This window comes from Cuculus canorus, chromosome 17 (assembly GCF_017976375.1).
Source record: "Cuculus canorus isolate bCucCan1 chromosome 17, bCucCan1.pri, whole genome shotgun sequence".
Classification (NCBI taxonomy): Eukaryota; Metazoa; Chordata; class Aves; order Cuculiformes; family Cuculidae; genus Cuculus; species Cuculus canorus.
In genome coordinates, this window is record NC_071417.1 from 9,670,807 (window position 1) to 9,696,640 (window position 25,834).

At 44.0% G+C, this 25,834-nt stretch overlaps 1 protein-coding gene across 4 annotated transcripts; it reads right to left on the bottom strand.

The window, feature by feature from the left end:
• Positions 1 to 2,566: 2,566 nt before the first annotated feature.
• Positions 2,567 to 25,295, bottom strand: MAPKAPK5 (MAPK activated protein kinase 5). Of its 4 annotated transcripts, none has more exons than XM_054082076.1 (14): positions 24,828 to 25,295; positions 20,471 to 20,544; positions 19,149 to 19,224; positions 17,767 to 17,864; positions 16,236 to 16,348; positions 13,553 to 13,638; positions 12,832 to 12,927; positions 11,513 to 11,593; positions 7,784 to 7,971; positions 5,414 to 5,534; positions 4,636 to 4,766; positions 3,888 to 4,009; positions 3,427 to 3,531; positions 2,567 to 2,705 (listed from the first exon to the last, which is right to left on the bottom strand). In XM_054082076.1, the coding sequence occupies exons 1-14, from the start codon at positions 24,861 to 24,863 to the stop codon at positions 2,611 to 2,613; spliced, it is 1,422 nt and encodes a 473-aa protein (XP_053938051.1). In that variant the 5' UTR covers positions 24,864 to 25,295; the 3' UTR covers positions 2,567 to 2,610. The 4 variants fall into 4 exon arrangements, with proteins under 4 accessions (XP_053938051.1, XP_053938050.1, XP_053938052.1 ...); XM_054082075.1 differs by having other exon boundaries at positions 13,553 to 13,642; positions 16,240 to 16,348; positions 24,828 to 25,291; XM_054082077.1 differs by having other exon boundaries at positions 3,894 to 4,009; positions 13,553 to 13,642; positions 16,240 to 16,348; positions 24,828 to 25,289.
• Positions 25,296 to 25,834: the final 539 nt, after the last annotated feature.

The window sequence follows — 25,834 nt, forward strand, 5'->3', positions numbered from 1 at the left end:
AAAAAAAAAAATCAGCTTTCTCATAGAAATAAAACCATTTGACCTTGAATCTTCAAATTGTTTTCTGAATCTGTCCCTCCCCACCTCTGTTTTAGATCAGGCCGTTCTTAGCTATCAGACAATAAAATCTATAGCAAATCCATAAAATGCAGTTCCTTATCAGAAAAGCCCTCAGAAATCTGACTTCCCTCCAGACACCACAACACGTTGCAGTCGGTCACAGACGCACCCACTTCGCTATCAGCAGCAGCCTGGAATTGTTCTGCTGTGTAATTCACAGTCAGATCCCACCTTCTCCGCTTATTTCTGAGCCGCCAGTGAGCAGCAGCTGCTCTCATGCCCCAAGGTGGTCCCCACTAAACCACAGAGCAGAAACGGGCCGAAGCCACCTCCTGCAGACCAGCCTCGCTGCTGCCATCCCTAACAATACAGAACCCCAAAGAGAAAGAAATCAGACCCAGCGTTACTCACAAGGTACTTGGGTTTTATCAGGCTGTGGAGCGGCAGTTGTCTCTGCTGAACACATCCTGCGTTGACCATGACAGTAGCTCCAACCTGATCCGTTTTTCTACTAAGTAGTTCTGTCTCCCAAGGAACTGCCTGAGTATTTTTCTCCTCGTTGGGCAGAGCTGCAAACTGCTTTTGTGGGGAATTTTCTGTACTCCCATTCAAAAAAGGTAATTTCCTCATCTGTTTCTCTATTTCCCATACTTAAAAGTTTCAAAACAATGAGATTTCCCAGCAAAGAAGCCCCATGGATTTCAAGGTGTGGATGTTATGACCTAGAATTCAGGGCAAGGACAGAAATGCAGATAACAGGGCCTGCAAACTTGACGATACTAACAAGAAATCACAAATAATCTTGTCTCCTGGTAAATCTCTGCAGTTTTCATCGATATATGTCAATGCACAAATACTCTGTGTAGTTACAATTCTGGTTTAACGCAAGAACTCCCTGTTTCCATCAGAGAAAGTGATGGTTAATTAGGAACTCTGGTTCTTGCTCTGCAATAAATCAGGCATTGGAAAACTGTCAACTGGATTAAAAGAAAGCTGAGGAGGTGCTGACAAAGAATGGGAAATGAAGTATCTCCTTCATGTAGAAAAACTAAGTCACTGTTTAGAAAATTGTATAGAAAGAGTCAGACACTGGTTTGCCATCCAAGCTAAAGGTTGCGAGGAAGTTCTAGTATAGAAAAAAGACAAAAAAGAACAAGGCTGGACTGCTGTAAATTGTGAGATTCATGGCTCAGGTTTGTAAATGTAAACCCAAAATTAATGAGCAATGAAATATAACAATAATGTTCAAGAGTCATTACTAATAGCCCTGAATTGGCACTTCAGTCTGCAGACCAGACTCATTCAATGTCTGCACAGGTTTAGTACCAAAATATCTCTATAAAAAGCCTTCGACCAGTCTCAAAAGAAAGAAAAGCGTCACAAGATAGAAAACTAGAAATATGTACAGATTCTTTTCATTTGTTTGTTTAAGTAAAATTAAAAAAAGCAGCTTTTGGAGCCAATGTTCCAGACTAGTGTAAGAATCTGCCCTGGGCAGCCTCGTGGTCCAGGCAGCGTAAGGACGTGTGTTGAGGAGCAGCCCCGCATTTGTTGCTCCCCCAGGAGGAGCTCAAAGGCATCAAAGAGATGGGGAGCTTGAACTCCAGAGGGAGACACAAGGGAAGGATCACTGGTAGATTCACACAGCAGCACTATGACCCCTGCCAGGATGATCTCTTTCAAACAAGAGGACTAGTCTGAAATCAAGTGTTGGATCTTCTAGAAATGAAAGAATGGAGTACACGACTGCAACACACACAGCCTCTGGTCTAGGGATGAAGCGAACCAACCCCACACTTATTTCTGTCCACAGCAGATCCCGCCGTGAAAAGAAACATAACTTGTACAGAAGTAACGAGGATATTCTTCTATTCTGTTGTGGAACAACATGATAAAAAGAGGAGCCTTATGCTGAATGGCCAATTCAGCCTTAAAAAAAGGTCTGAAGAAAATAGGGAAGAACTAAAAAAGAAGGCGACTACTGATCAGAACTGAAAAATAGAGCAAGCGAATGGACTCAGGTACCCTTGGCAAGGCCAAGCGTGGCTCTCAGGTCATCTAGTGAAAGAGAAGGTTATTTAGAGAAGGTTATTTAGTTGCCTGTACGTAAAGACAGAATTTAGGTGCAAAGGGTAGCTACGAAGTTTGTTTCACAGCACTTGCTTCAAGTACTTACTGAGCAGGGTGTTGCGAAACTGTGGCTGTCTTGTTCACATACACAGTCATTGCAGCCAGCTGTATGTATAGCAGATGGAAGGCAGCTTCTGCAACTGGTTATTAAGGAAAAGAATGGTCTTTAACAATATAATTTACCCCATCTGGGGGACTCATGGTTAACAGTACATAGGTGATCATATATACCTCAAGGAATTGAGTTTTAAAAAAATATTACAGTACCAATGATTTTTTTGTATCTACAACTATACAGCATTTTCAAGCAGTATGGAAATTTAATGAAATAATTATGATTTATTAATTTACATAAAAATACTTTTTACAGTCAAAGAATAAATCTTAAATGGTAAAAAAAATAAGATTAAGAAGCTCCAGCTATTGAGAGTCATGGGAGTTTGTCTGCTCTTCGATAACTTGTTTTACTATTTCTGCCAGTTTTAGTCGATCCACTTTATCTGTGAATCCTCTGCCTGAAAGGAAAAGAACAGGGAGTCAGCTGGTGCTGGGCACAGGGAGGAAAGCAATTGTAGCTGGAGTCACACACGGACTGAACACAAGACAAGGCTTCATGCAGAAACTCAGGACATCTGCAAGGGAGCCAAAATGAGTTATGATTTCTAGTTCCATTGAAAAACAATCTGAGCACTTAAAAACCTAAATTAAAACTGAACAAACAAAAAGCAGAGAGAGTGAAGAGGCGTGACCAAGCTGATGCCCCCGTCACCTTATATTCATCACCATCTGCCCTGGGGGACTGTCACTTCTGCCACCCTATACTGTCAAGGAGCCACCTGAACAGCCTCGTGGCAGCTGGCCTGCTTTAACTCCGTCTCTTAAACTGAGCAGAGGGGATGCTGTGCTGACACAGAGGAGGGCAGCAGTCGCCAGCAGAAAGAGGGAAATAAACAGCTGGAAAGAAACCATCTCAAAATAGCTTAAAGCAGTTTCTAAAGTGATGATCCATCTGTGCTGTAATGTTCCTACAGGACTTGGTGCCTTTGAAAACTCTACCTTGAACCTCAAATGAGAACTTTCAACCTCATTCTAGAGCATCTGCCATCTATGCTGGCAGGTGGGCCAAAACAGTGTCAATAAATTTGGGTCTGTTTCCATATAAGAAGGCCACTGATTCCCTTCATTCACTCTGCATTAGCATCATTCTCCATGGAAAAGAAAAAAAAAGTTCCTCACCATTCCAGCTGAAGCTCTGAAGAGTGTCTCGCAGCAACTTACACTCTCGGTTATACTTCCACGCCTCCTGCATCACCTCATTCAGCTTCTCATCTTCATTCTCTCCTATTTAGCAGAACAAAGATAAACAGAAGGTTTGTCATTCTGCCTTGCAGCAACATCCAGAGCTTCAGTAAACAGTCTGTGCAGTTATTCCTTGCCTCACGCGAACCAGGACATCGCTTTGAAAGCAGACACTCCTGTGTGAAAGTTATTTTAACAGCTCTACTCGTCGCTGTTGACACTAATATTAGGCATGCACCAAAATTACAGCGCACAGACAATGCTTTCCTCTTAAGCCTGACCAGGACAAGAGGAGTTTTGTTTATCCTTCCTCACTACTGACACGGACTGATCTTGAGGCACAGCAAAAAGTCAGCATCTTGTGTGTTTAGGAATGTAACTGTCTTAAAAGTGGCAACCTTTACCAGCCTGTGGTAGAATGCACTGAGCAATCACATCTCTGAGCTTTTCTAGAGCCACGTTGGAATCGTTACTTCCATTCTCAGGGTCATGGATATAAACACCATCCTTTGGCTTAGTGCTGCAAAAGAACAAGGAGGAAGCAATTACAATTTGAATGCAACTCAAGTCCGTTACTCGTTGCATAACTGCACCAGTATAACGCTCTCTTTCACTCTCTAGAAAGCTGGGACTGGAAGCTAGATTGGGCATTAATTATAACAGTGTCCTGCATTATGAGACTACTTGAAACATGAAGAAAAACAAACATTCCTTTATATTATTTCAAGTAAGGGTAATCCTAAAATGCATTCTCCTATTTTTCAGGCAGGTAACTCGACAGAGAGAGATTACCTGACTTCTTCAGTAATTAAATGTCAGTATCAGAAAAAATCTTGGAATTCTTCCTCCCAGTTTGCCTTACCTTACTCAACATGTGACCCATCTTCTCATAAGGGCTCTGTTCCACTACCCATACAACAACTATCCAATCTCCTTCCTGTCCTCACTGGCATATTTTGGAAGACACACCGTCTCGTGCAAGTATTATTTGACTCCAAATACCCAATTCAGCATGAAAAATGTCAACCAAAGCAGAAATTCAGGAGCGTGGTTACAACTGAATGAACCTGTAACACATTTAAAGTCATCCTCCTGGCGTCATCGCTGCCTACATTCTGATGTTTCAAAACAGCTTTAGAGAATTACCCCAGTAATTTTCTTTTGCGCAGGATTGGGTTGTTGACGGAGTGGAGGGGTTTGAGACTGACTTTGAGGTCTTGGATTCTCATGTTCGCAAGCTGTTCTGCATGAGCCTGCTGTATCCCCGCAACCATTGCCTGGAATGAAAAGAGTTGCAATTGATGTTTTAATTAGCTTCTTTGTAAATTAAGGAACAGCACATAGAAAAAGTTGGCCGTTGACAAAAAAGGTGATCAAGATCCTATTTATTGCCATGGTGCATAACAAAAAAATCAGGTTTGCATCATGCAAGACATGATTAGAACTACAGGCACTGACTACGGGATGATATATCCTGACCTCACAGAGGCCAAATAGGACAAAGGCTCATCACTGCTTCTCATGCCCACAAGCTTAAGAACTCCTCTTTAACCAGAGTTTAAAGGAAGCAAGAAGAGCTGTTCATTTCCTGCTCATTAATGAGGTCAGAGCTGTGGTTGGGTATAAAACATGGGAAAAAAAGAAATGACCTACAGAAGAGTCCTCAAGCACGTTTACTGCCATACTCTGTTCTCTACCTGTTAGCACACAGGTGCTCTTCACCGCCAATCTTGGAACACCTCCTCCTAGCCCAAATTTCAAACGGAACCATGCCCATTGTCTCATAAAGCTCTCAGGCTCTCATTAAGGCAGAAAATGAATTCTTTATATGCATGACACCATGTGAAAGAGAACACTCGAACCATTCAAGAGCTATCCAGCTTCCCTATGCAATATACTTGATAAAATTAAATGTTGTTTAGACCTTGTCCATCATCAGCTGGGCAGACGGTAGGATGTTATCGAGTGCCTCAGTGGAGTTGAGCCAGGGATGGTCCAGCACACCTTCAATGGTCAGACGTTCCTCAGGTTTGACCTTCAGCAGCCTGCGAGAGGAATCAATCGGTCCATAAAGAGGGCTTTGTTGATTTATAATGTGATGCTCTGGCTGGGATCACAGCACTCAGCAATCTCTAAACATCAGAGGGGTCCAAAAAGAAATTCCTAACAGCAAAACCCCTAAGCTGACCCAAAAGCACTGACTTTCTGTTGGCTTCACCGACCCTTTCTGTGGTGATATTTTACTGCTATCACAGCTCGTTCAGTTCTATTCAGCAACTCAGCACAAAGAAAGGTGCTGAAGGCCGTTTTAGTAAAACTTGTGTTCTGCTGAACTCTACATCCACATCCTCCTAGATGGGAAATTATCTTCCAGACGAACTGGAAATGATCCAGACCCACATTCTCTGGAAATGCTTATCCAGAGCTCATCCACATCATGGTCTACGCTCACACCAAGGACTCTGGTGAAGTAAGGCAAAGTTTCAAAGTTGGAAATCTGTTTGCTGAATTAACTGCTTTCACTATGCAACATCTTAGCTCTTCTCTCCCTGCAAAAGCCTCACGTAATGGACACTTTGGCCAACTTCAACACCCCAAAATAAGAAGGAACTTTACTGAGATCACTGAAAACTCCATGGAATTAAATTTTACTGGAATGAAACAACGGAAAGAACTTTTGCAGATAAACTCTTGTTATCATGATAATCACAAATGTGTAATGAGAAAAAGTGAAATTTCACCTAGAGCGCTGACAAGTTATTCCAAGAGCCTAAATTAGAAACAGAATGACTTGATGAGTTTGTCACACTTTCTTAGACAATACTCTAAACCAGCTTCCTGGTTTCAGCAAAGCAGAATTGTTTAATGTACCAAGAAAGTGGAAATAACTTTTACAAACTGTCAGCAGGACCACAGGCTGGCTCATAAATTTCACTTTCAAGGCCATGCCGCCTAACAGGTCATTTGATACAAGACCCAAGACATGCATTCTTTTTCCACAGGTTTTCAAAGTCTGAACCTACTATCAAGCACTCCAGTTCATAAAGCTTGAGGTCAGAAATCAGCTCGACACACTTGAAAGGCAGCAGCTGCTTGAATGCAAAATATGACCTCCAGAAGCAAGACTTCGTGTGAATAGCAGTCTACATAAATCAAATGTAAACTTATCCAGAATTATATAAAGTCTAAATGTATTCCTGCACCATAACCAAAGGTTCAGACTCACTGGCTGGAAAAGACAAGCAGGAAAGGCAGTCCTAATAACATTAGTGAGAGAATTAAGTGAACTGAATCCAAGTAACAACACTTTGTGAGCTGAGTTTCATGGCCATTTTAAAAGACAATGAAACCTTTTGACTGCGGAGCTTCTGAGTGAGAATAAAGAGTGACCTCAGTATAAACAAAGTTTCATTGCAACATAACTTGCAGTTTATCTGGTGAAAGGTTGTGGGCTCTCCCGTGCTGCTATAAACAGGTCCCAGCACCCTATCCAACCAATGTTAGGTTCTTGGAGATTTTACACTACATCAGAGGAGATAGGGACAGTTTAGAAATATTTAACCAACTGATTTTTTTCTCTTTATGTTGCTTTTATCCTTTCAGTTCCTCTGGCGATACAAGCAAAGGCAGTAAGTCCCTCTCACACTTTAGAAATTGAGGTCGAGACCTAATCAGTGCCACATTCTTGCTTTTCAATGGGAGCAAGGGATCACACAGGATCTTTGAGACATTAGCAGTCGTGATACACATTGCATGAAAACCAGTTTTCATTAGCATTTAGAATAAGATAACAATGCAAAACCTGATGTCACAGTCTGACACCTTGCCACAGATCTTAACCTCCCTTTCCATGCCTCTCTCTCGACTCCTTTTAGACCGTATATTAGGTGCACGGGGTTTTAAGGGATATCTATCAGATCCTATTATGCCATCCTAAATGTCCCAATTTTAACAAGAGTTTACACATTATCATAGGAGATAAGTGCCCAGAGAGCACTTGCAGATGTGGCAGCCAGTTGTTTATAACGCTGTGAGGCAAAGTAGAGCACCCGTTCCCGTTACAGACTAACTGCACAGTGCACTCTAGCAACTTCAGAGATAGGAGACATCAAAAACTGAACAGAACAGTTGGGGAGAGGGAAAGAAAATAGAAAAATTTTCAGCTGTATGGGCTGTAGACAATTCCCCCCGCCTTTGGGAAAAAGAAAGCCTTTTGTGATAACGCACTTTCAAGTGATTTTCCAGTTTCTTAACATAAGCAAAGAGCAATACAACATTGTCCTCACTGACTCACTTTCGCACAATGTCTTTCGCCATTTCTGAGATCTGGCTCCACTCTTCCTCTGGAAATTCAAAACTTCCTGTCATGATCTTTTTCCGCATGTCCTTTGGAATTGTCCGACTATGGTGTTTGGAGTAAAACGGAGGGTATCCACACAGCATCACGTAAATAATGACACCCAGGGACCACAAGTCACAGCTCTGAAAGCAAGGAAACGATCACTTTGGGGCGCAATTCGCAGCAAGCAGTGGTGTAGCTATGTTAAAAGTTCTACGTGATTCGCTAAGAAAACAGAAACACAGCTCAGCCTCCTCTCAAAGGTCCATCTGAGGACCTTCATAGATAAATATGGCAAATATATAAGCACACGATAACTCCATGCTGCTGAGCTAAACTACTTCCAGCACTCCAAAGCAGGTTGTTTACAGAAAGCACCCCTGTAGTTCTTTGCTACGCAATGGTAACCTGCACGGAAACAGCCAGCGCGGCAGAGGCGTGAGCAAGCCAAGCATTCATTACATCTCTCAGGATACTGCAATCCTGGTCTCTCAACTTCAGAACATAAAGCAGATTACAGTTATTTTTTTAGAATGTGAGACTAAACAAAGAAACACCAAACACATGAGCCAGCAGAGATACGTCTTCAGAGATGTCTGTAATGAAAAACACACGTCCTGAAAGCCATGGAGATGAAGAAGCTTCAGAAAGCCAGAAGCAGTAGTATTTCATAGCTGCTTACGCTGCACTCCCTCCTGCCCTCCCACCCCAGCCTGGAGCTCCCTCCCCTGCCCTCGCAGTTCTGTGTCACATCAGCAGTAACAGGAGTTCATCCACCCCAAAAAACACTTGGGAAAGAAGCTGAAAGCCAGATCCATTCCCCATCCAGATCACTGTGCATTCATGCAACACACATGCTACTCGGGAAGAAGCGAAGAGAACCCTAGCAGCTTAAATTTCAAGTCAAGCTTCTGATGGACCATATCCTTAGGGACACACTCTGTTATCTCTTGCTATTGAGCCCTTTTTGGGACTCCCAAAGATTTATGCCAGCACAAGGATGGACGAGAACACAGAAGCCTGAACTCCAGCCAGGTTCAGGTGACTGCAGAAAGACATACAAGGGCAGATCCGAGGAAATGGGGAGGTTCTGCAATCAGATTACAGAGATGGAAGCCTGAACAGATGCCAACTGAAGCAACTTCAGCTCGACTGTCTGCCCCGGGCTGTATATTCCACCACCCACTCTGGGACAGCACCAGCGTTCATGAAGTTGCACAGCCAAAGCCAGCAAAGAGACAATCCCTGTCCCCAGTAACTGGTTTTGACCTGGATCAACACTGAGGGGAATACACTTAGATCAACTCATAATGATCATTAAATCACACCCTCGGCTTTTGGCTTCTACAGAAGATGTGATGCTGCCAGCAAAAGAAACTCCAAAGATTTACCCAACGTGTATGCTTTTCAGCAAGTTGTTTAAGCCAATCTCAGATGGTTCTAGAAGTCTAAATTTCTATTTAGATACCTAAATTCTCATCATTTTTCAAGTGACTAGAGATAATTTCTAATGAAATGAATGGAACTTTAGGCACGTAAGTAGGAAACGGGTGTCCTAATTCTCTGTGGATATGGTTCTCATATTCTGTTTGCCAAGAGGAAACCCCCTCCAGCCATGACAGTTGACCCCATACACATGCAGCTAAATAAAAATACTTGGGGAATCAAAGATGTGTTTTTTCCTCCAAATTAAAATCTGTGGGATAGAGCTGCTGATCATGGAGGTGGATCACAGGCATTTCCAGTCAGATTCTGAACTGCTGTGGAAGGACAGGGTACCTGGGAGTTTATCACAGGCTATTTTTGGGAACTAGGCGTACGCCAGATGCTGCTTTTGCAGTGACTCACACTTGGCGAGGGAAGGATGAGGCTGCTTCTTTCAGCACCCTTTCCAGTTAGTGCCACCATGACCGAAAGCAGCTCAGAGTAATCAGCCAGTTCTTTAAAGGAAACATGAAAATAAAATCACTGTATCACACTGCAAACCCTGTAAGATGGAGGCAGCTGAAGGTTGTCAGTATGTGGGTTAACTCCAGCCGGTCTGTTTTCAGGGTTCTTCCATTCTGTACAAGGATATGGCCCATATTTTGCTTCAGCTGTCATGGCCAGGGCTCTTTGCTCCATTAAAAGAACAAACCAGCTGTCAAACTGCTACCAACACGATCAACCACCGAGCATGAAAAACAGCTTCTAGGTGCCTCTGGAGCTGCATCTACCCTCTTAGATCAAAAGAGAGGGAAGTCCCTTGGAGAGGGCTGTTACTGAAGAGTGAATCTGCTTTGATCCACAGAAGCGGAGTTCTTGAGCCTTGTGAGACTTTCAAAATTCGTAATAACTTTCCCTGTGACTGGGGTTCACATGAGAGAAGGAAGAAGAAATTCTGTATTGAAAATACTGTTGGCACCTGAGAACTCATTTTATAAGAAGTGCCTGGCTTCAATTATTAAGCTGTTTCTCTAGGATAGAGAAGAGAGAAGCATAACCCTGAAGAAGACAGATTCATGACTAGGAACCCATTCAAAGGACTAATTCAAAGCTACTATCTTTGCTTCAGTTCTCTATAGAAGGCTACCAAAACATAACACAATATATCAAACTATCCCATCTAGCATGTGGTGGGTTAAATCACCACCCTTGAAGCTGAAATCAGTGCAGATACTTAGCACTGCAATCAGAAACCAGCTAATTTTCATTAAAATTGACACTCAAAGAAAGACGCTCCATGGCTCAAACACTGCTAAGCCAGCAGGAGACAGGGATGCTGATATGCAGGAAAATGTTTTGGAATGGCCAAAAAGGAGTACAGCCTTTCAGGACATTGACAAGACTCTAGCAGCAGTTACTGCCCATGGCACACTGCTACAGATAACGCAACACACTACTGGTCATTTCGCAAATCCCTGACACAGACAAGGTTCCAGCACAGCTGCCTGAACACGACGGCCAAAAAAGTGCTCTGCACATCCAGAAACTCCAGCTGAGAGCAGGAAAGAGGATTCCTTTGAATTCACCTCTTGTGAAGGTGAAAGCTTCCCACATGGTCACACACCAGTAGAGTCATTCTACTCTCTCCAATATCATTTTACTATTTAGTGCTCCTTTAGCAACGTTTATATATTTTTCACAATTAAGCTTGGACCAAGTGTGCATTTCATTATTCAGTCAATTAGAAAGAATGCAGAGCCAGCAGCACCTTTTAGTGTGTCACCTCTAAAAGCTGCCTGCACAGATCCTCATCTTCTAATTTTCTGGTTCAACTGAATGAAGCCTGGTCTGAGCTGCATACATTTAAGGGGAGAAATACCACTGTATACCAGTCACTCTGTTACACCTTTAAGAAAGGCTGAAGGAAACACACTTTTCAGAAACACAGCCCCAAAGATACTACTTCCTTACAGCTAAAAACACACATGTTCACAAAACAGCAAGCAACATTACGTTTCCCTCCTGCTTCCTGTAGATCCTGCTTTTTACTCGGTGTGAGATATTTGGCTAGTTGTTAGATGTATGCCTGTCACAGAGATCAGAATGACTTTATTGCTTCTGGCCATCAGTGTGTAATTTCAGGGCAATACATTTTACTGCCTCACTGTGTCTATAGACTACAGATAAATCAGGGGGTAGAGGAGGAAGGAAGCCACTGTGCTTTAAAAATATTGACTTGTGGGTTGTTTCATAGCTTACCTTATTGTAAGTGTAAGGTGTTGGAGAGGTGGGGATAATCCCAGATTTTTCTTTCTGATGCCGTCTTTGTGCCTCCAATACCTGTCACCACGAGAGGGGAGAAAAAAAAAAATAGATGCAAAATATATCTCGCTTACAGGCCCCACAAACACCAAAGCATATGCCGAAGACACCTGATGCTTTTCCGTTAGATGGACTTATTCCAGCTACTGAAGACTCTGCCAAACTCAAACTGTTCTTCCTAAGAAAGATGAGAACTTTCAATGTGGGAAATTTCAGCTCAAACATTTTGCTGCTTTGGATGAAAATTCTAGTTTTGCCTGAATTAAAGCAATTGCTCACGTCTCTTGTTTAAAACCTGCAAAACCTCCATGCTTTGGAACTAGAACATGAAATGCATTTGGAAGGTAACCCCAGCTCCAGAGATGCCCCTTTTTGCTTCTCCCATGAACGAATCAAAACAACTTTGTCCTTCACTGATCAAATCTGTGTTTCTGGATTCCTTAAAAAAAAAAAAAAAATCTCAGTTTAAATATGCTCAATAAAAGCTTTTTATGGGTTTGGTAGTTCAATTGTTTTAAAACCCAGCCTGTAGCACACACGGCCCTTCACCAGCAGGCTCCAGCTGAGCAGGCATTTTCAGGGCACTGGACTGTGATTACATGGTACAATGTCTGCAATTGCTCCTCCTAGTTATTGAAGGCTGCCGACATGCCCAGTACCGCAATTAACTACGTCTCCAATTTCGGTTTAATTTTCTTCAGCACTCCAATGCAAAGCCCAAAAGAGCAGGACTACAAAACCCAGCCTGTCTGTAATTACAGATTATATCTTACTGCACACTGATGAGGGGGCCAAGCCCAGGTGACCGGGGAACCCTCTGGCAGTGCCCTCACTTTCAGCAATTGCCTTTACAGAACCTGCTTGTTTCAGCACTGTCCTTTTTAATGTAATCTTGTACAAGCCTGAGCTGGAAGAAGGATTGCAAAGCAGGGACTTTTCCAAAACAACTGCTTTAATACAGTTAAAAGCCAATTGTACAAACCAGTGGGAGTCTGGCCTGGGAGAGTCAGGAGGCATCGGCAGTAAGACAGTGCTAAGAACACGGCATGGGAAGTCTGCCTCACGGCCTCCTGCTGTAATTAATACGTGACAGTGGCACTCCATCGTGAAAGGTGGCTGCTATACAGTTACTCAAGATTCCTGTGCCCAGAAGCCCTTCAAAGGACAGCAAAGGCTTTTAAAGTAATGTGGTTACAGAGGCACAGGCAACAAAGATAATTATTCCCCTTTAGCCTAAAACTGTAATCATTTATTACCTGAGGTGCTACGTAATATGGAGTGAACTGTGGTGTCATCAAGTCACCTTGGTCTACTTTGGCAAATCCAAAGTCACACAATTTAACAGGTGCATCCTAAAACAAGGAGGAGAGGTTTCATTACAAAAATCTTGTTATATCAGCTTTTTTAATACATCCTTATCACTTTGTAGTCATTTCACCTTTGCCACGTGCACTCCTCTTTTATATATATACACTTACGATTCCACAAAGCAGCTAAAAGGTCATAAAGTGATCTTTGAAACAATCATTTTCGTTTTCCTGGGTGCTCTGGGTCAGAAGCAGTTCCCTCAGCTTTGGAAAGCACTAAGCGCATTACGGGAGGCGGGGGGTCACTGCATATGCAGGGTGGTTATGAGCAGCAGAAATAAAAAACCAGGTAAGTGCTTGGATACAAAGCATCTATAATACATGTTAGAACATCTTGATGAGACCTAGGGAGGAAACGTGGCAGAGTGGATCTTCCCAGCAAAGCACGATTCTGTGCTAAGGCAGAGGGTCTGAGCCATATTTAACAGCAGCAGCACAGACAGCCTGTACTCTGAGATCAGAGTACGGAAAAGCACAAAGCCAAAGACAGTCATTCATCTTTGTCACCAAAACATTGCATTAATGTCATTTCACAACTATTCTTAAAATCGCCATTGAGCTATTTTACAGAATTTAGCAGTAAACAAAGAATATCAAGTCTTCATCTTACCAGAGAGTTATCCTTGAAGAGGAGATTCTCAGGCTTGAGGTCTCTATGTGCAATGTTTAATGAGTGGCAATGCTGCAAAGCCAAAGCTATCTGAAAAAGGGCACAATAAATCAACTACAATTACAGAATTCCTCCTTTAGCCTGGACAGTTCTATTAGCTTTAAAAAGGACATTGCCAACATAGCTTAGACCCCAAACATTTTCACTCCGCTCAGGTACAAGTTTAGAAAAGCCTGGCCATACTGCGCAATCCTGCAGTAATGCGACAATCAGGAAATGAAACTCAGTCAAAGCAGACAGAAAATAAAAGCTAAGTAGTACTGGGCTTCTGAATCATTTTAGTTTGACTGACTTGGGGCATTATTATGCCCCTAGAAGTAAAACAGATCATGACAGTGTCCTTTTATGTGCTGTGTTAGGCCTACACGGCCACTAAACTTACTTGCATGTTCTCTGGCAATCACATTCTGTTTAGCAGTCCACACTGAGTTCTTCCTTCAATATATCAGTGAATACTTTATTTCTTTTGTAGCTGACTTAAGAGTCAACATCGAGGCAGTTTGATTATTTAATTCTTGATTGTACTGCCTGCAATTTACTTATTTATTGCGCTCTTACACAGAAATACATTACTTGATTCTTTCAAAGACAGCCTCTTGTACTGCTGTGGTTTAAAAACCTACAACCCAGTCATGAAAACTCAGACTGTACATACGGAAGTGCAATTCATTTAAACCAAATCAAAGCATGAAAACTTAAACAGCATTACTGCAACAAAAAGCAAGGCAACCCTTCTTTGGAAATATTTCTATTGGCTTCTATAGGATCCTACCCAAACACAGAACCCTGTGTAAAGCACTGAGTCCTTAGAAGACTGCAAATTACTGTGACAAAAGAACTTCAGAGTTAACTTTGCTCAGAAACAAATATAAACCCTTTCCTGGATAAAATGAGGTAGCTTTGAGACAAGGTTTTACTTATTATTGGGTACAAGGAACAAAGATCCATCATTCAAGACAGTTAGGAAGAACCACCAGATTAATAAGACTTTACTGTGGCTTTCCCACTTGTATAAACACTAAAGCAAAGAGTCACTAAGGACACGAATAACCCAAGTGAACACAAAGTCAGAATTCAAGGTCTCATCTTTTGCTATAGCATCAGAATATTCTCCCGACAGATTAATCCTGCAGGCTGCCTTGCATTGTCAACATCAAACAGCCCAAAGGACATGGAAATAAACTGCCAAGAACAATTCTGTACTTCCACCTAATTTCTTCGTTGGATGAAGCAAAAAAACCATTAATAGCACAATTGCCATTGCATTAGAAACAAGATTAGAAGCGAGTTAAAGCTCAAGACGGGTAATTAAGATTAAACGATCTGCCTTGGAACCAAACACTATCTTCCTGCTTCAAGGGAAGAAAGTGATGGGGATATGGATATATTCTGTCATGTTAATCTACAACAAATGCTGTAATATCTTGCCTCATGTCTTTTCCTTTATTTACTGCAGTCATCACTGGTGTGGGAACATTTACTGCTTAGTATCTCCAGTACCATCTCTCACCTATAGCTCATAAATCTTGTTTGGAATGCCAACATAACCACTGCAAGAAGCAAACAAAAGCAGCTCTGGCCCTCAGCCTCGCACCGTGGTGCCAGCTCCCATGAAGAGCTCAGTTAGTATGACAGCAAGATCTTTCTGCCTTCTGGTTCCTCTACTGGAATCTGCTGGTCCTCTGCTGTGCCTCCTAGAAAGGCTGTCAGAAGATACAGCCAACCATGTTTCCTGCAACATCCCCCCGTTAATCCAAGCTTTCTGACTAGACACCACAAGTCATACAACAGCTTGGGAGTGAAAGGGAACAAGTTCACTCCAGAACTGAGAGGAACCAACACTGGGGATCCCTGTACTGCATCTCATGGAAGTTCTGCTACTTCATCACCCTGATGGTTCAGCAGGATAGAACCTAGTCACGGCACATGCACTGCTAAGCAACAAAGACCCTGATGGACACCAAAACCTCTGGTAATATACACTCTGAGGGCTATAAAAAACAACATTCAAGAGGAGATGTGTAGAGAATTGGAGAGGGAAAAATGATACCAGAACAAACAGCACAGAAAACATGCACTATAGCGTACATTTCTCTTGTTATCTTCCATGATTGGCAATACTTCCATAACACCGAATACAGGACCCAGCTTGAAAACCTCTGGCCCAGAACATATGTACATTATTGTCTGCTACTCCACCCAAGAGATGAAACACCAGGTCTGTGTCATGGCCAAGAGCGATTCTCAAACTGGAGCTCAGGAGACACCAGTGGTCAAGTGTGAGCCTGTGGCCTGTTGGAGGTAACACTTTAAGAACAACAGTGAGGGATACGGCAGGAAGACTGTGCAAGGAAAGAGGTCTCCGGTGAAGAGTTCCGTACATGAAGTTAGGAAAACCAGCAGAGACACCAGGGTCCCAGCCCAGAAGAACTAGCCCACACCTTCAAATTCTTTGCTTCTATTAAAACTTTGGCATTGTCAGATTATAACAAAGCAGGCAATGATCATCGGGTCAGAACCAAGGATGATTTTAGCTTCCTTTTTTCCCACCCCCATGCCCCAAGAAATTGTTAAAGACTTTAGCCATTATTATTCATGGATTTGCTTATACATGGGTGTTAACTTGCCTGCTTTGTTACTTGGCTTGCTTGCTTCTCAGTAAAGTGCCGGTGCTGGCTGATTCTGTGAAATAGCTCTCCCCCTTCCATCATCTCCATTACAATTAGGAGCCGAGCCCTGTTCAAAAGCATTTCATTTTGTTATATTAAAAATAATCAAAAAGTAACAGAATTGCTAAGCTAATAATGCATATTTCATATCTACTGACGCAGGCCAAGAGAGACATACGCTCACTTCTTCTACAGTTCTAGCCATTTTGGTTCTGTAATTTTGCCTTTAAGCACGTAAACTGCAGGATTTTCTGGCTCCCAGCACAATCTGAGTCGCTGATTGTCAGCCAGGAATCTACGCTTTGCTCTTCATGTTGGGCTCCCGCATCCAGCTGGAACGAACACCATGGACATGTCTAACATGGATGCATTCAGACAGATACGTGCAAGCTCCACCCAGGCAAGCCAGTTTGGACCTGGAAGCCATTCAGATACATCAATGTGTAATTCTGCCCTCAAACAATAACACAGCAGGTAGAGTCTTGCATTAAACAAGCTAAACAGCTTCCAGGCTGGAGCTGGCTTGGAGCACAGCATACACCTCTCTGCACCCATCCCTGCAGACGTGTGACCTGTCTAGGTGCTAAAGAGGTTCATGGAAACTTAGAAGCAGAAGGATGAAGAATTGTCTTTAATGCTTTTGAGTTTGAATACTTTACTGTACCTCACTACTTTAATTTACACTTTTATTGCCATCATTACGAAGGTATAAATAGGAAGTGTGGACATGAGGACTGCTGGATCCTTAAGAAACTAACTTCTAGTCCTCGACACACAGCAAAACCAGGTAAGTCAGAGACGAGTACAGGTCTCAGCTCTTTAGTTTTCCCAGCTCTGAAGTTTTTTTCTCAACTAATATCCAATTAGAAGATGATGTTTTTATCCCAAGAAATATTAATGTATGAAAAATAATCAGCCTGCTCCATGTTTTGCTGTATTCATTTTAAGGAGGACAATGTATTGAGAGTTACAGGGCAGAACCTAATATTTTTAGACACAATTGCATCTTCCTTTTTTTTTTTTTTTATGAAGAATGGCACTCTGAGTTTCCCAATGCTCACAGGAATCACCCTCATGGTAAAGGATCTCACTTAGGATTCTAGGTAGCAACAAAAGTCGCAGCTCCAGTCCTGCTTTAACAGTGCTTTGAAAGCAGGAAGCTCAAAGGTTACAGTTCAATTCAAGCCACCAAAGTGATATCAAAGCAGGACAGAAGCTAGAAGCTCATATACTCTCTCAGACAACGCAGGTATCACAGACTGAGACAATGAAAAACCTAAGCAATGAAGATGTATTCAAAACCAGCAGCAAAGGATGCAAATTCATTTAAATATACAGAAGTCTGGGCATTGACAGGGATCTGGCACACCCTAGAAATAATCATTTTGGTCACACTGTGATCAAACAACAAAGCAGGCTCCACTATACCTTGGCCTAAACATGGAAAGCAAGCTGTGGGAATGAAATCACCCTATATAATCTTACCTTGGGCTGGATTCATGTGGGAACTGCACGCTGTTAGCATAAACTTCCATAATTTGAACAATATTTGGATGTGTTGCACACATCATGTGCAGACGTACCTTGAAGAGAAGGGAAGAAACGTTACTGTACACAGTGATGTGTTCTTGACCAGTTCTGCTCCTCCCTCTGCCCCCAACACTATGGCACGTACAAGCCCACACGTTGCCAGCTGTGCTCAGCACCACTCACACGCAATTAAATAATTCTAAAAATAAAAAGTGCCTACAAGCCTTTATATGACACCAACAGCCATGACACTGCTTGCACTGAGCAGGACAAAAAAGATCACACATGTGTTACAAACCACGGCATCAAACCTAGCAGAGCTCCAGAAAAAGCCCAATCTGAGTTTAAATAAATTTAAAGCTACAACCAGCTATAAAGTAGCAACGCAGATATGATTGATCTGAAAATTAATGAATAAAACCTGAAATTCCATAATCCAGGTTTTTTTATGGCCTGATCATCTAGTATTCACACTACATGAAACCTCATCTTCTGTTCCGACTTTCTGAAACAGGCAACTAAGGACTATTCCCCAGTTTAAAGCCACCTGGACTGCTAAATCACACCATAGCTTGATGCTCTGGTGTTAACAGATTCTTTTTCCCGGGGAATTTTAAAAGAGAATTTGCTCAGTAACAAGAAATGGAAGCTCCCTGAACCCTGAGGACAACTAATGCTTCTTTCTCTTTCACAACAGCTGGAACGACTACCCATCTTTTTCAACAGCCTGATAGTCTGGTACCTCCACACGCTCTTTGCAGCAACAGGAAGCCACAAACTGTATCGGAGAGCTTATTTAGTTTCTCAGACACAGGTAAACCCATACTGTTTAGAAAGTAACTTGAGGCATTCTTGGCAGTTCTTAGAATAGTGACATCCAAGAGTGAGATGGATGGAAACAAGATCGGTTCTAAACTACTTGTGTTACATTAGATGGGATGTAGGGTGTTCGAGGCCAGGTTGGATGGAGCCTTGAGCAGCCTGATCCAGTGGGAGGTGTCCTTGCTCATGACAGGTGGATGGAACTGGATGAGCTTTAAGATCCCTTCTAGTCCAAACTATTCTATGAACACCAGCTTTAAAATGCAGCTCCATAAATCACACGTGTTCATGCACAGCTACCACCTACAGCAAACTCGGAGTTACAAACTGTTTCACCCACACCTCATCCTCTAGGAGCTGAGCACAGCCAGGCCAGAGGATCAAACCCAAGGAATCTTGCCCAGCAAGACCTGCAGAACAGATCTGTTTTTTATTTAAAACCATTGCAACCATTGACCAAAAGGGCGAGACTTTGTGGCGTGTCAGAAGGCAGACAGTATAAACAGGAACTATACCTCATTTCTAGCTTTTGGACGATCAAGAAGAATTTTCAGTGCAAAGCGTTCTTGAGAGGATTTTTTCACGCAGACTCTGGTATTACAGCAATAAAATTATTCAGTCAGCAAGAATGTTAAAGAGACACTTCAAGCAATTGATCTGTAGTTATGAGTTTGCTCTCCACATGGGAATTAACAGGCATGCCTGTGTTCTGGAATATACAGGGCACCTGTCACTATGTCCCAGCTTGAAAGCCTCAGTTTTCCACCTTCCACAACATAATATGTTATGTAGAAACACCTAAAACACAGATTTTCAGCAATGCAGAGAAAGGACCTCAGAGCAATGGGAAATGGCAGACAAGCAGAGTGAGCTCTGGACATCTGAAGAGATACTTTTGATGAAAAAAATCCAAACGACACAGTGGCAGCCCGAATATTGCCAACAGAGGGTGCAGGCTGTAATGAATAAAGCGTTTATGAATGGAAATCCTTGTTTTAGCAAGGCCGCTGACTGTGCCGCACACATTTTTTTCTCTCTTTCCCCCATTTAACATAAACAATTGAACTGCGTCAGAAGGGAGGGCCCACGTACTCACAGGCAGCTAAAAGAATAAAAAACAAAGGGATATTTTAATAAAGATCAGAGGCAACACAGCAACAGAGAATGAATGAGGAGAAACCAATTGCTGGGACAGGAAGATAAATGGCGGTGAGAGACAATCGCCCTGTCAAGCGCCCAGAAACAGAGAGGCACAGCCATTTGTTTTCCAGTGCTTTTGCACAAATTCCTGCTCCCAAAAGGGAGAGTTCTTGTTGAAAAGGGAGCACATTTTGCTTTATAGAAAGAGTCCAGTTCCAGCCGGGGTTAGAAATCCCCGATGGGCGAGCCTGGTGTGAGATGCAGAGCTCGTGGCGCACTCTGCTCTGACCTCACATGATGATGGGAAAAAAATAGCTGGTAAAAATAGCTAATGGGCAGAGAGTGCTGATGCCCCAAGCGATGATACCGCAGCCAGGAGCAGCGAGCTTTGCACCACACTGAGCCTGGTGTCAGAAGGACAAAGGTGTTTGAGCAGAATTGTGTGCTCTTGCTTTGTTTCGGGAATATGGCAGTGAGATGGGATAAGGCAGAGGAGGCAAGGAGAGGTTTTACTTCAAACATACCCCATAAAAGACAATGCCTTGCTTGCACATCAGCTACAACCCACATGGAGTAGAGACATTTATTTGTTAATAAAGAGTCTTTCAGATATCACATCATAATTAAAACACATACTCACTTCTCCACAGCTAATGAAACAGGCTGAGATTACAATTCTGTAGGTGTGTTGTCTTACCTAACAGGACCACTGATCCCAGCTCCCAGCTTCTGAGTCCAGTTAATGTTGTACTCCTCTAAAATGGAGGTTTCCTGTTCAAGAAGGAGCAGGGGAATGGGAGAGTAAAAAAAACAATATATATATAAATAAATCACTACATCCCTTCCAAAAAAACCAGCTCAGCAGACCTGATCTGCAAGATACCTGAGCAGGGAAAGAGTGCTTTGGAGTTTTGCTTCACCTAGGAAAATCAAGCATAAATACAAGTACTCACATAATAATATATCTTGGTTTAAACTTATTTCTGTGCAGCTGAGACTGCTCACCCTGGCACTCTGAAACAGGATTACTGAGAACAGTAAATGGGATCTTGCATCTCTAATATAGAAAGTGTATCAAGGGCAATTCCCTTCCCTGGAGCCTTAAATCTAGCTTTCTACCTTTAAATGATCAATTGCAACTGAATACAAAGGCCTGGCTACAGTGTTATTAAGTACTTTTTGGTCATACGGGTACAGTGGAAAATTATTTTGCTGCTTTCTTAGGGTTTTCAAACCTTTGGAATCGTTATACTCTAAATTAAACCTTGCATGACTAGTTTTAGCTTGTCTGGTAATGAACCGGGCTCTTTGTCCAAATCCATATAAACAGGTTTTGGTCTTGTTATAACACAGCCTGGGTGCTATCATGCTTAAACATGTCACAAGGGATGTAAACGTAGCTCCAGCGTGGAGTATTTTGACGAATACGGCTGCCATGTGCTGTTCCACAGATGGTGATGGAACAGCAGAGCGGGGCTGTGTGCAAACACAACCCACAGCGACACAGCGCCTTTGTTCTTTCACGGACACCGCTACCTATGTTGGGGATTACCTTTTGAAAAGCCACGTTTCCATTTACAGGGAAGAAGGTGGTAACCAAAGCCAGCACCAGGGATGCTCAAGCAAGCAGGTAAAATGCTTCCCAAAGGCACCAAAAACAAACAGAGGAACACACTGCTCACAAAGCAATTTTATTCAGATCACTCTTGCCCCTTCTGTCAGCTTCAGTTCAAAACACGCAGCATTTCAGGAACCACTCATGCTACAAACGATGAGAAAACTGAGAACATTTGTGCTCTCAGCCAAGGGGTGAAAATGGCATTCCCTAACCTGGGTCATTGGCCTCAGCTGCAACCGTCGTGGGGGAACACCATGGGCAGGCAGGAGCCAGACTTGCAGCCACGAAGATGGAGGGCAAAGCAAGAGAGGAAAGCTGATATTTAAGGCAAGATTTGAAGGGATTAGAGAGTGAAAAATACTGACAGGAAAGCAAAACCTGCCTTTTAGCACAGTCTGGAGCGAGTATCATAAAGGACTGGTGTGAAAAGTGTAAAGGAAAGAGTTAAAAGTTAACTTTTAACTGAAGATTTAGGAAGGGTTTGAAAAGAAAGGAGAAGAAGCGCAGAGTGGATCACACATGGTTTGTTCTTTTCAAGTCAAAGCACAAAAACTTTATCAATTTAACTACCATAAATTTCACTATGAGAAGAGTATTAGGGAAAAGCTACTTTACTTTCCCTGATATTCAGAGAATTGTAGGCATCATTGGTGGAATGAAAACACCATTTTAGATGAACATTAATGAGCAGAAAAAGAGTTCTGAACTGGGCAGCACCTCCTCAGCACCTGCCTTCACAATCATGCTAAGCGTTTAAGTTGTGAAGTCAAACCACTGGAATGGACAAGAAAACACAAAGTATTCCAGAGCAACATTGTGATTATTTGATAACAATCTATCATTATGTTTTATAGAGCTTCATGTCCGCTGCTCCTGTTCCAAAACTGGAGAAGGGCCTGCCTGCCCCAAAACTCACCTAACGCTTTACACCATGCAGGTCTAAAAAGAGACATTGCCTTCACATACAAGCCCGGTCTTGACTAAATAATTCCTGCTCCCTTCTGCGGTGACACAGGGACCATTTGCTCCACTCCAGAAGAATAAGCGGAACAGAGAAGCTGATTAAGAATTGGAAAGTCTGTGATTTATTAATTAAATGAAGATCTGACAGTTCTCAGCTCCTGAAGGACAAATAAGTCAATTTTTAATAAAAATTAATTTCCCCTTTTGTATTGTGGGCATTTACCACTGTTTCAAATAAAAAAGGCAACATTTCTGTTTTCTGCATTCTATTTGGATTAAAATCTTCATTCAAAAGCACCTTTACAACTTAGAAGTAAAAATTAATAATCTAGTGATCACGAAACATTATTCACCGTTCCCTGATAATATGAAATACAGCATTTAAGAACTCTGATGTCCATCAACATACAGAAATGCTTACACTTCCTAGTTCAGAAACAGGGGCTCCAAATCTAGCACTGAGACTACGTAGCTGCAAATCAACACGAGTTCACAGCATTCAAACAGTGGGAAACGTTTAAAACACACAGATAGAAAATTGCCTTCCGAAAGTATCAAAATCTATTTTAACAGGTATGCCTAAACGCCTCGCCTCTTCGTTTAGGTTAATGCACTGCGGATGCAGGCAGCAGTGGGTACAGGATCCTGTATTATCGCTCCAGATGTGGAGCAAAAAAGTGCCTCGCAGCAGCCCTGCTGCCCAGCATTGAACTCGTAGACTGGCTGACAGGTCAGCTGGAACTAATGTGCTGCGGCTGGGAACAGAGGAGGCAGAGCAGCGCCGGAGAGAGCGCTTCCAAAAAGAATCTGCAGTGGTGCAAGTTCTTACAGCAAACCTTTTCACTCCTGCTGTGATAAGAACTTTGAACTTCTAACAGCTCCTGACATCAATTTCCAGTGGGCAAAGGGAATAAACTAATCTGAAATGTATTCAACTACAAAAGTTTCATGCAAACATTAAGAGTTGAGGACTCTTCAACAGCAGAATTCCCTCTCCGCAAGCTCAGGGTACCTAAAACAATGGCTGGAGCATCCTCCCATGCAGGGTCAGCAGTCTGGGCTGCTAACAGCCCGGAAAGACAGAACTCGGAGATTTCTCTTTGCGTGATCCCCAGAGAGCTGCTTTCAGACAGGGTTAGGCACAGGAAAGCTCAGGCACTTCTCAGCTTCCATTGAACACCGACGGGAAAAGGTCTGACGTGAGGAACTTTAAGAACAATGCCTACTCACTACAGTTGATTAAAAGTACACAGACTGCTGCTTGGACAGACGCCACAGCTCCAACAAGTGAAATGCCAGCCACTGGTGTAACTCCACCTCCCACAGCTTTGGCTGGTTTGCCTTAAAGAGCGATCGCTATCTTGATTCACAGGTCTTAAACCTGCAGACACGGGTAAAACCCAGTCTAACTGGAACAATAACCAAGCTCTTGAGAAGCAGAGAAATCAGCATAAAATCTGAAAGTACTGACTGGTTTAGACTCAGACAATGCCTATAACCCAAAAGATTTGGCCAGAACCTGTTCTGGATCAGAACCCCTCCAAATGGAGAGGGGCAGGAGGCAGACATGGGACTATCCCTACACACACCCAACCGCTGCGGCTTCTGTTTTGTCTTTAGACAAGACCCATATATTTAAATCCAGGCAGATTTCAACAATACAGGACTGTGCTGCTGCCTTTTGCCCCCGGTGAGCTTCATAAAGACCAATCCCAAATCTATGGCAGATAGCAGAGCCAAGGGAAGTGCCAATTCACAGGCTCCTCCTTATGGTATTAATTCATCTTATTAAAATAAGTATTTACAGAGGCATCCAGAATGGGTGACAGGGAGTGCTCTGCACAAGATAAGGAGCCGGTATCTTTAAAACATTATTTTATTGCCATATTATCTCAAAAGGGTTTTCCCAACTTCTTTAGAAATTCCCTCAGCCAGGTCACAGAAGGATTCACCAGGAAGCGCTAAGCTCACACACCGATTCTCGCTGTAAAAAAAAGGAAATCCCGAGTCTGTTCAGTTCCTTTGCTGCCACTTGAAACACAAACATCCCACACACCAGATTTGTTTTCGTGACAGCACCCGAACACAACTCGGAAACGATTCGAGGCGACAGCGCTGCCTTTGCAGCCGGGGACTGCCGAGAGGCAGCGACCCCCAACTCCGCTGCCCGTCGCGCTCTCGGCGGCTCAAGGCTGGACCCGGTGGACGCTGTCACCCCGCAGCTCCCCTTGCCCTGCCCAGTGCCTGGCACTCCACACCGGAGCGCTAAAGGCGACGAGCCCGAGGGCAGCCGGGCCCGGGAGAGGGGCGGCGGGGGCGAGAGAAAAGGGGCGAGGGCTGCAAAGGAGCGGCGGGAGCCGCAAGAGAAGCGGAAACCGGGACCCACCGGGTCCTACTCAGGCCGCCCGGCTCCCCTCGTGGGACAGGGTACAAGCGGGGATGAGGGGGACGCCGAGAGCCGCTGCCTTCATACCTTGATCATCTTATCCATTTCGTGATCCTCCGACATCCTCCCGCGGGGGGCCCGGGGCGCTGGGCCGCGCTAGGCAACGGGCAGCCCCGGAGGAGCCTTTGTGCCGCCGCCGCACCGCCTCATCCCCGGCCGGACGAGCCGGGACGGGTGGGGGAGGAGGCCAGGACCCCGCACGGGGGCGGGAGAGGGCGCGGGCAGGCCCAGAGCCGCCACTCAGCCCGGGAGCCGCCGCCGAGGCGCCGCCGCCGCCGCCCGGCACTCAGGCATTGCCGGCACCCTGACCGGGGCACCCCCGCCGGGCTGCGCGCCTTGAAAGGGCGATACCACCCTTGCCGTACCCAGAGAGGAAAGCCGGCCGAATCTCTCCTCCTTCTTCCTGCAACCACCGCGGAATTTTAGGAGCCTCCGGTACCGAGAGGGCGCGGTTTACAGGCGGCAGCGGGAACTCCTAAATACGCGACGCCACTATCAAAGCCCTCGCGGGGCCTTCGAGATACGGGCTCCCTTTAATGACGTAAACGGGCACTGACCCTCAGGGGCGGAGCGAGACGGGAGTGGGTGTGTCTGTCCCGCCCCAGATCTCGCGAGACTTTCGGGCGGGTGAGGCCGCGCGAGGTCTCGCGAGATCTTGGGGGGCGCGCTGTTGGCCGTTGGCCTGTTGCGGGGTCGGGCGCCATGTCTGGAAGTGGAGGAGGAGGGAGCGGGTGGGACCCCAGCATTAAGCGCCCTCCCGCCGTGATGGAGAGCGTCCTCCCCTCACGAAACAGCCGCCCTCTAGCGCTGGGCGTGCTCCCGTGGCCGCAGAGTGCGGAACGGCACTTAGAGGCGCAGCTCTGCGTCCCCTGCCCCGGTGCTCGGTACCCGTTGCTCGGGGTGGGGGGGCAGGAGGCGGGTGCAGAAATACAAGGAAAACCTTCAAAATTGGGTGGAGGACAATTCTTGAGTGGAGGAAAATAACTAATGGCGGGGTGGAAATAGATGCATGCAGGGAAAGAGCAAATTTGGAG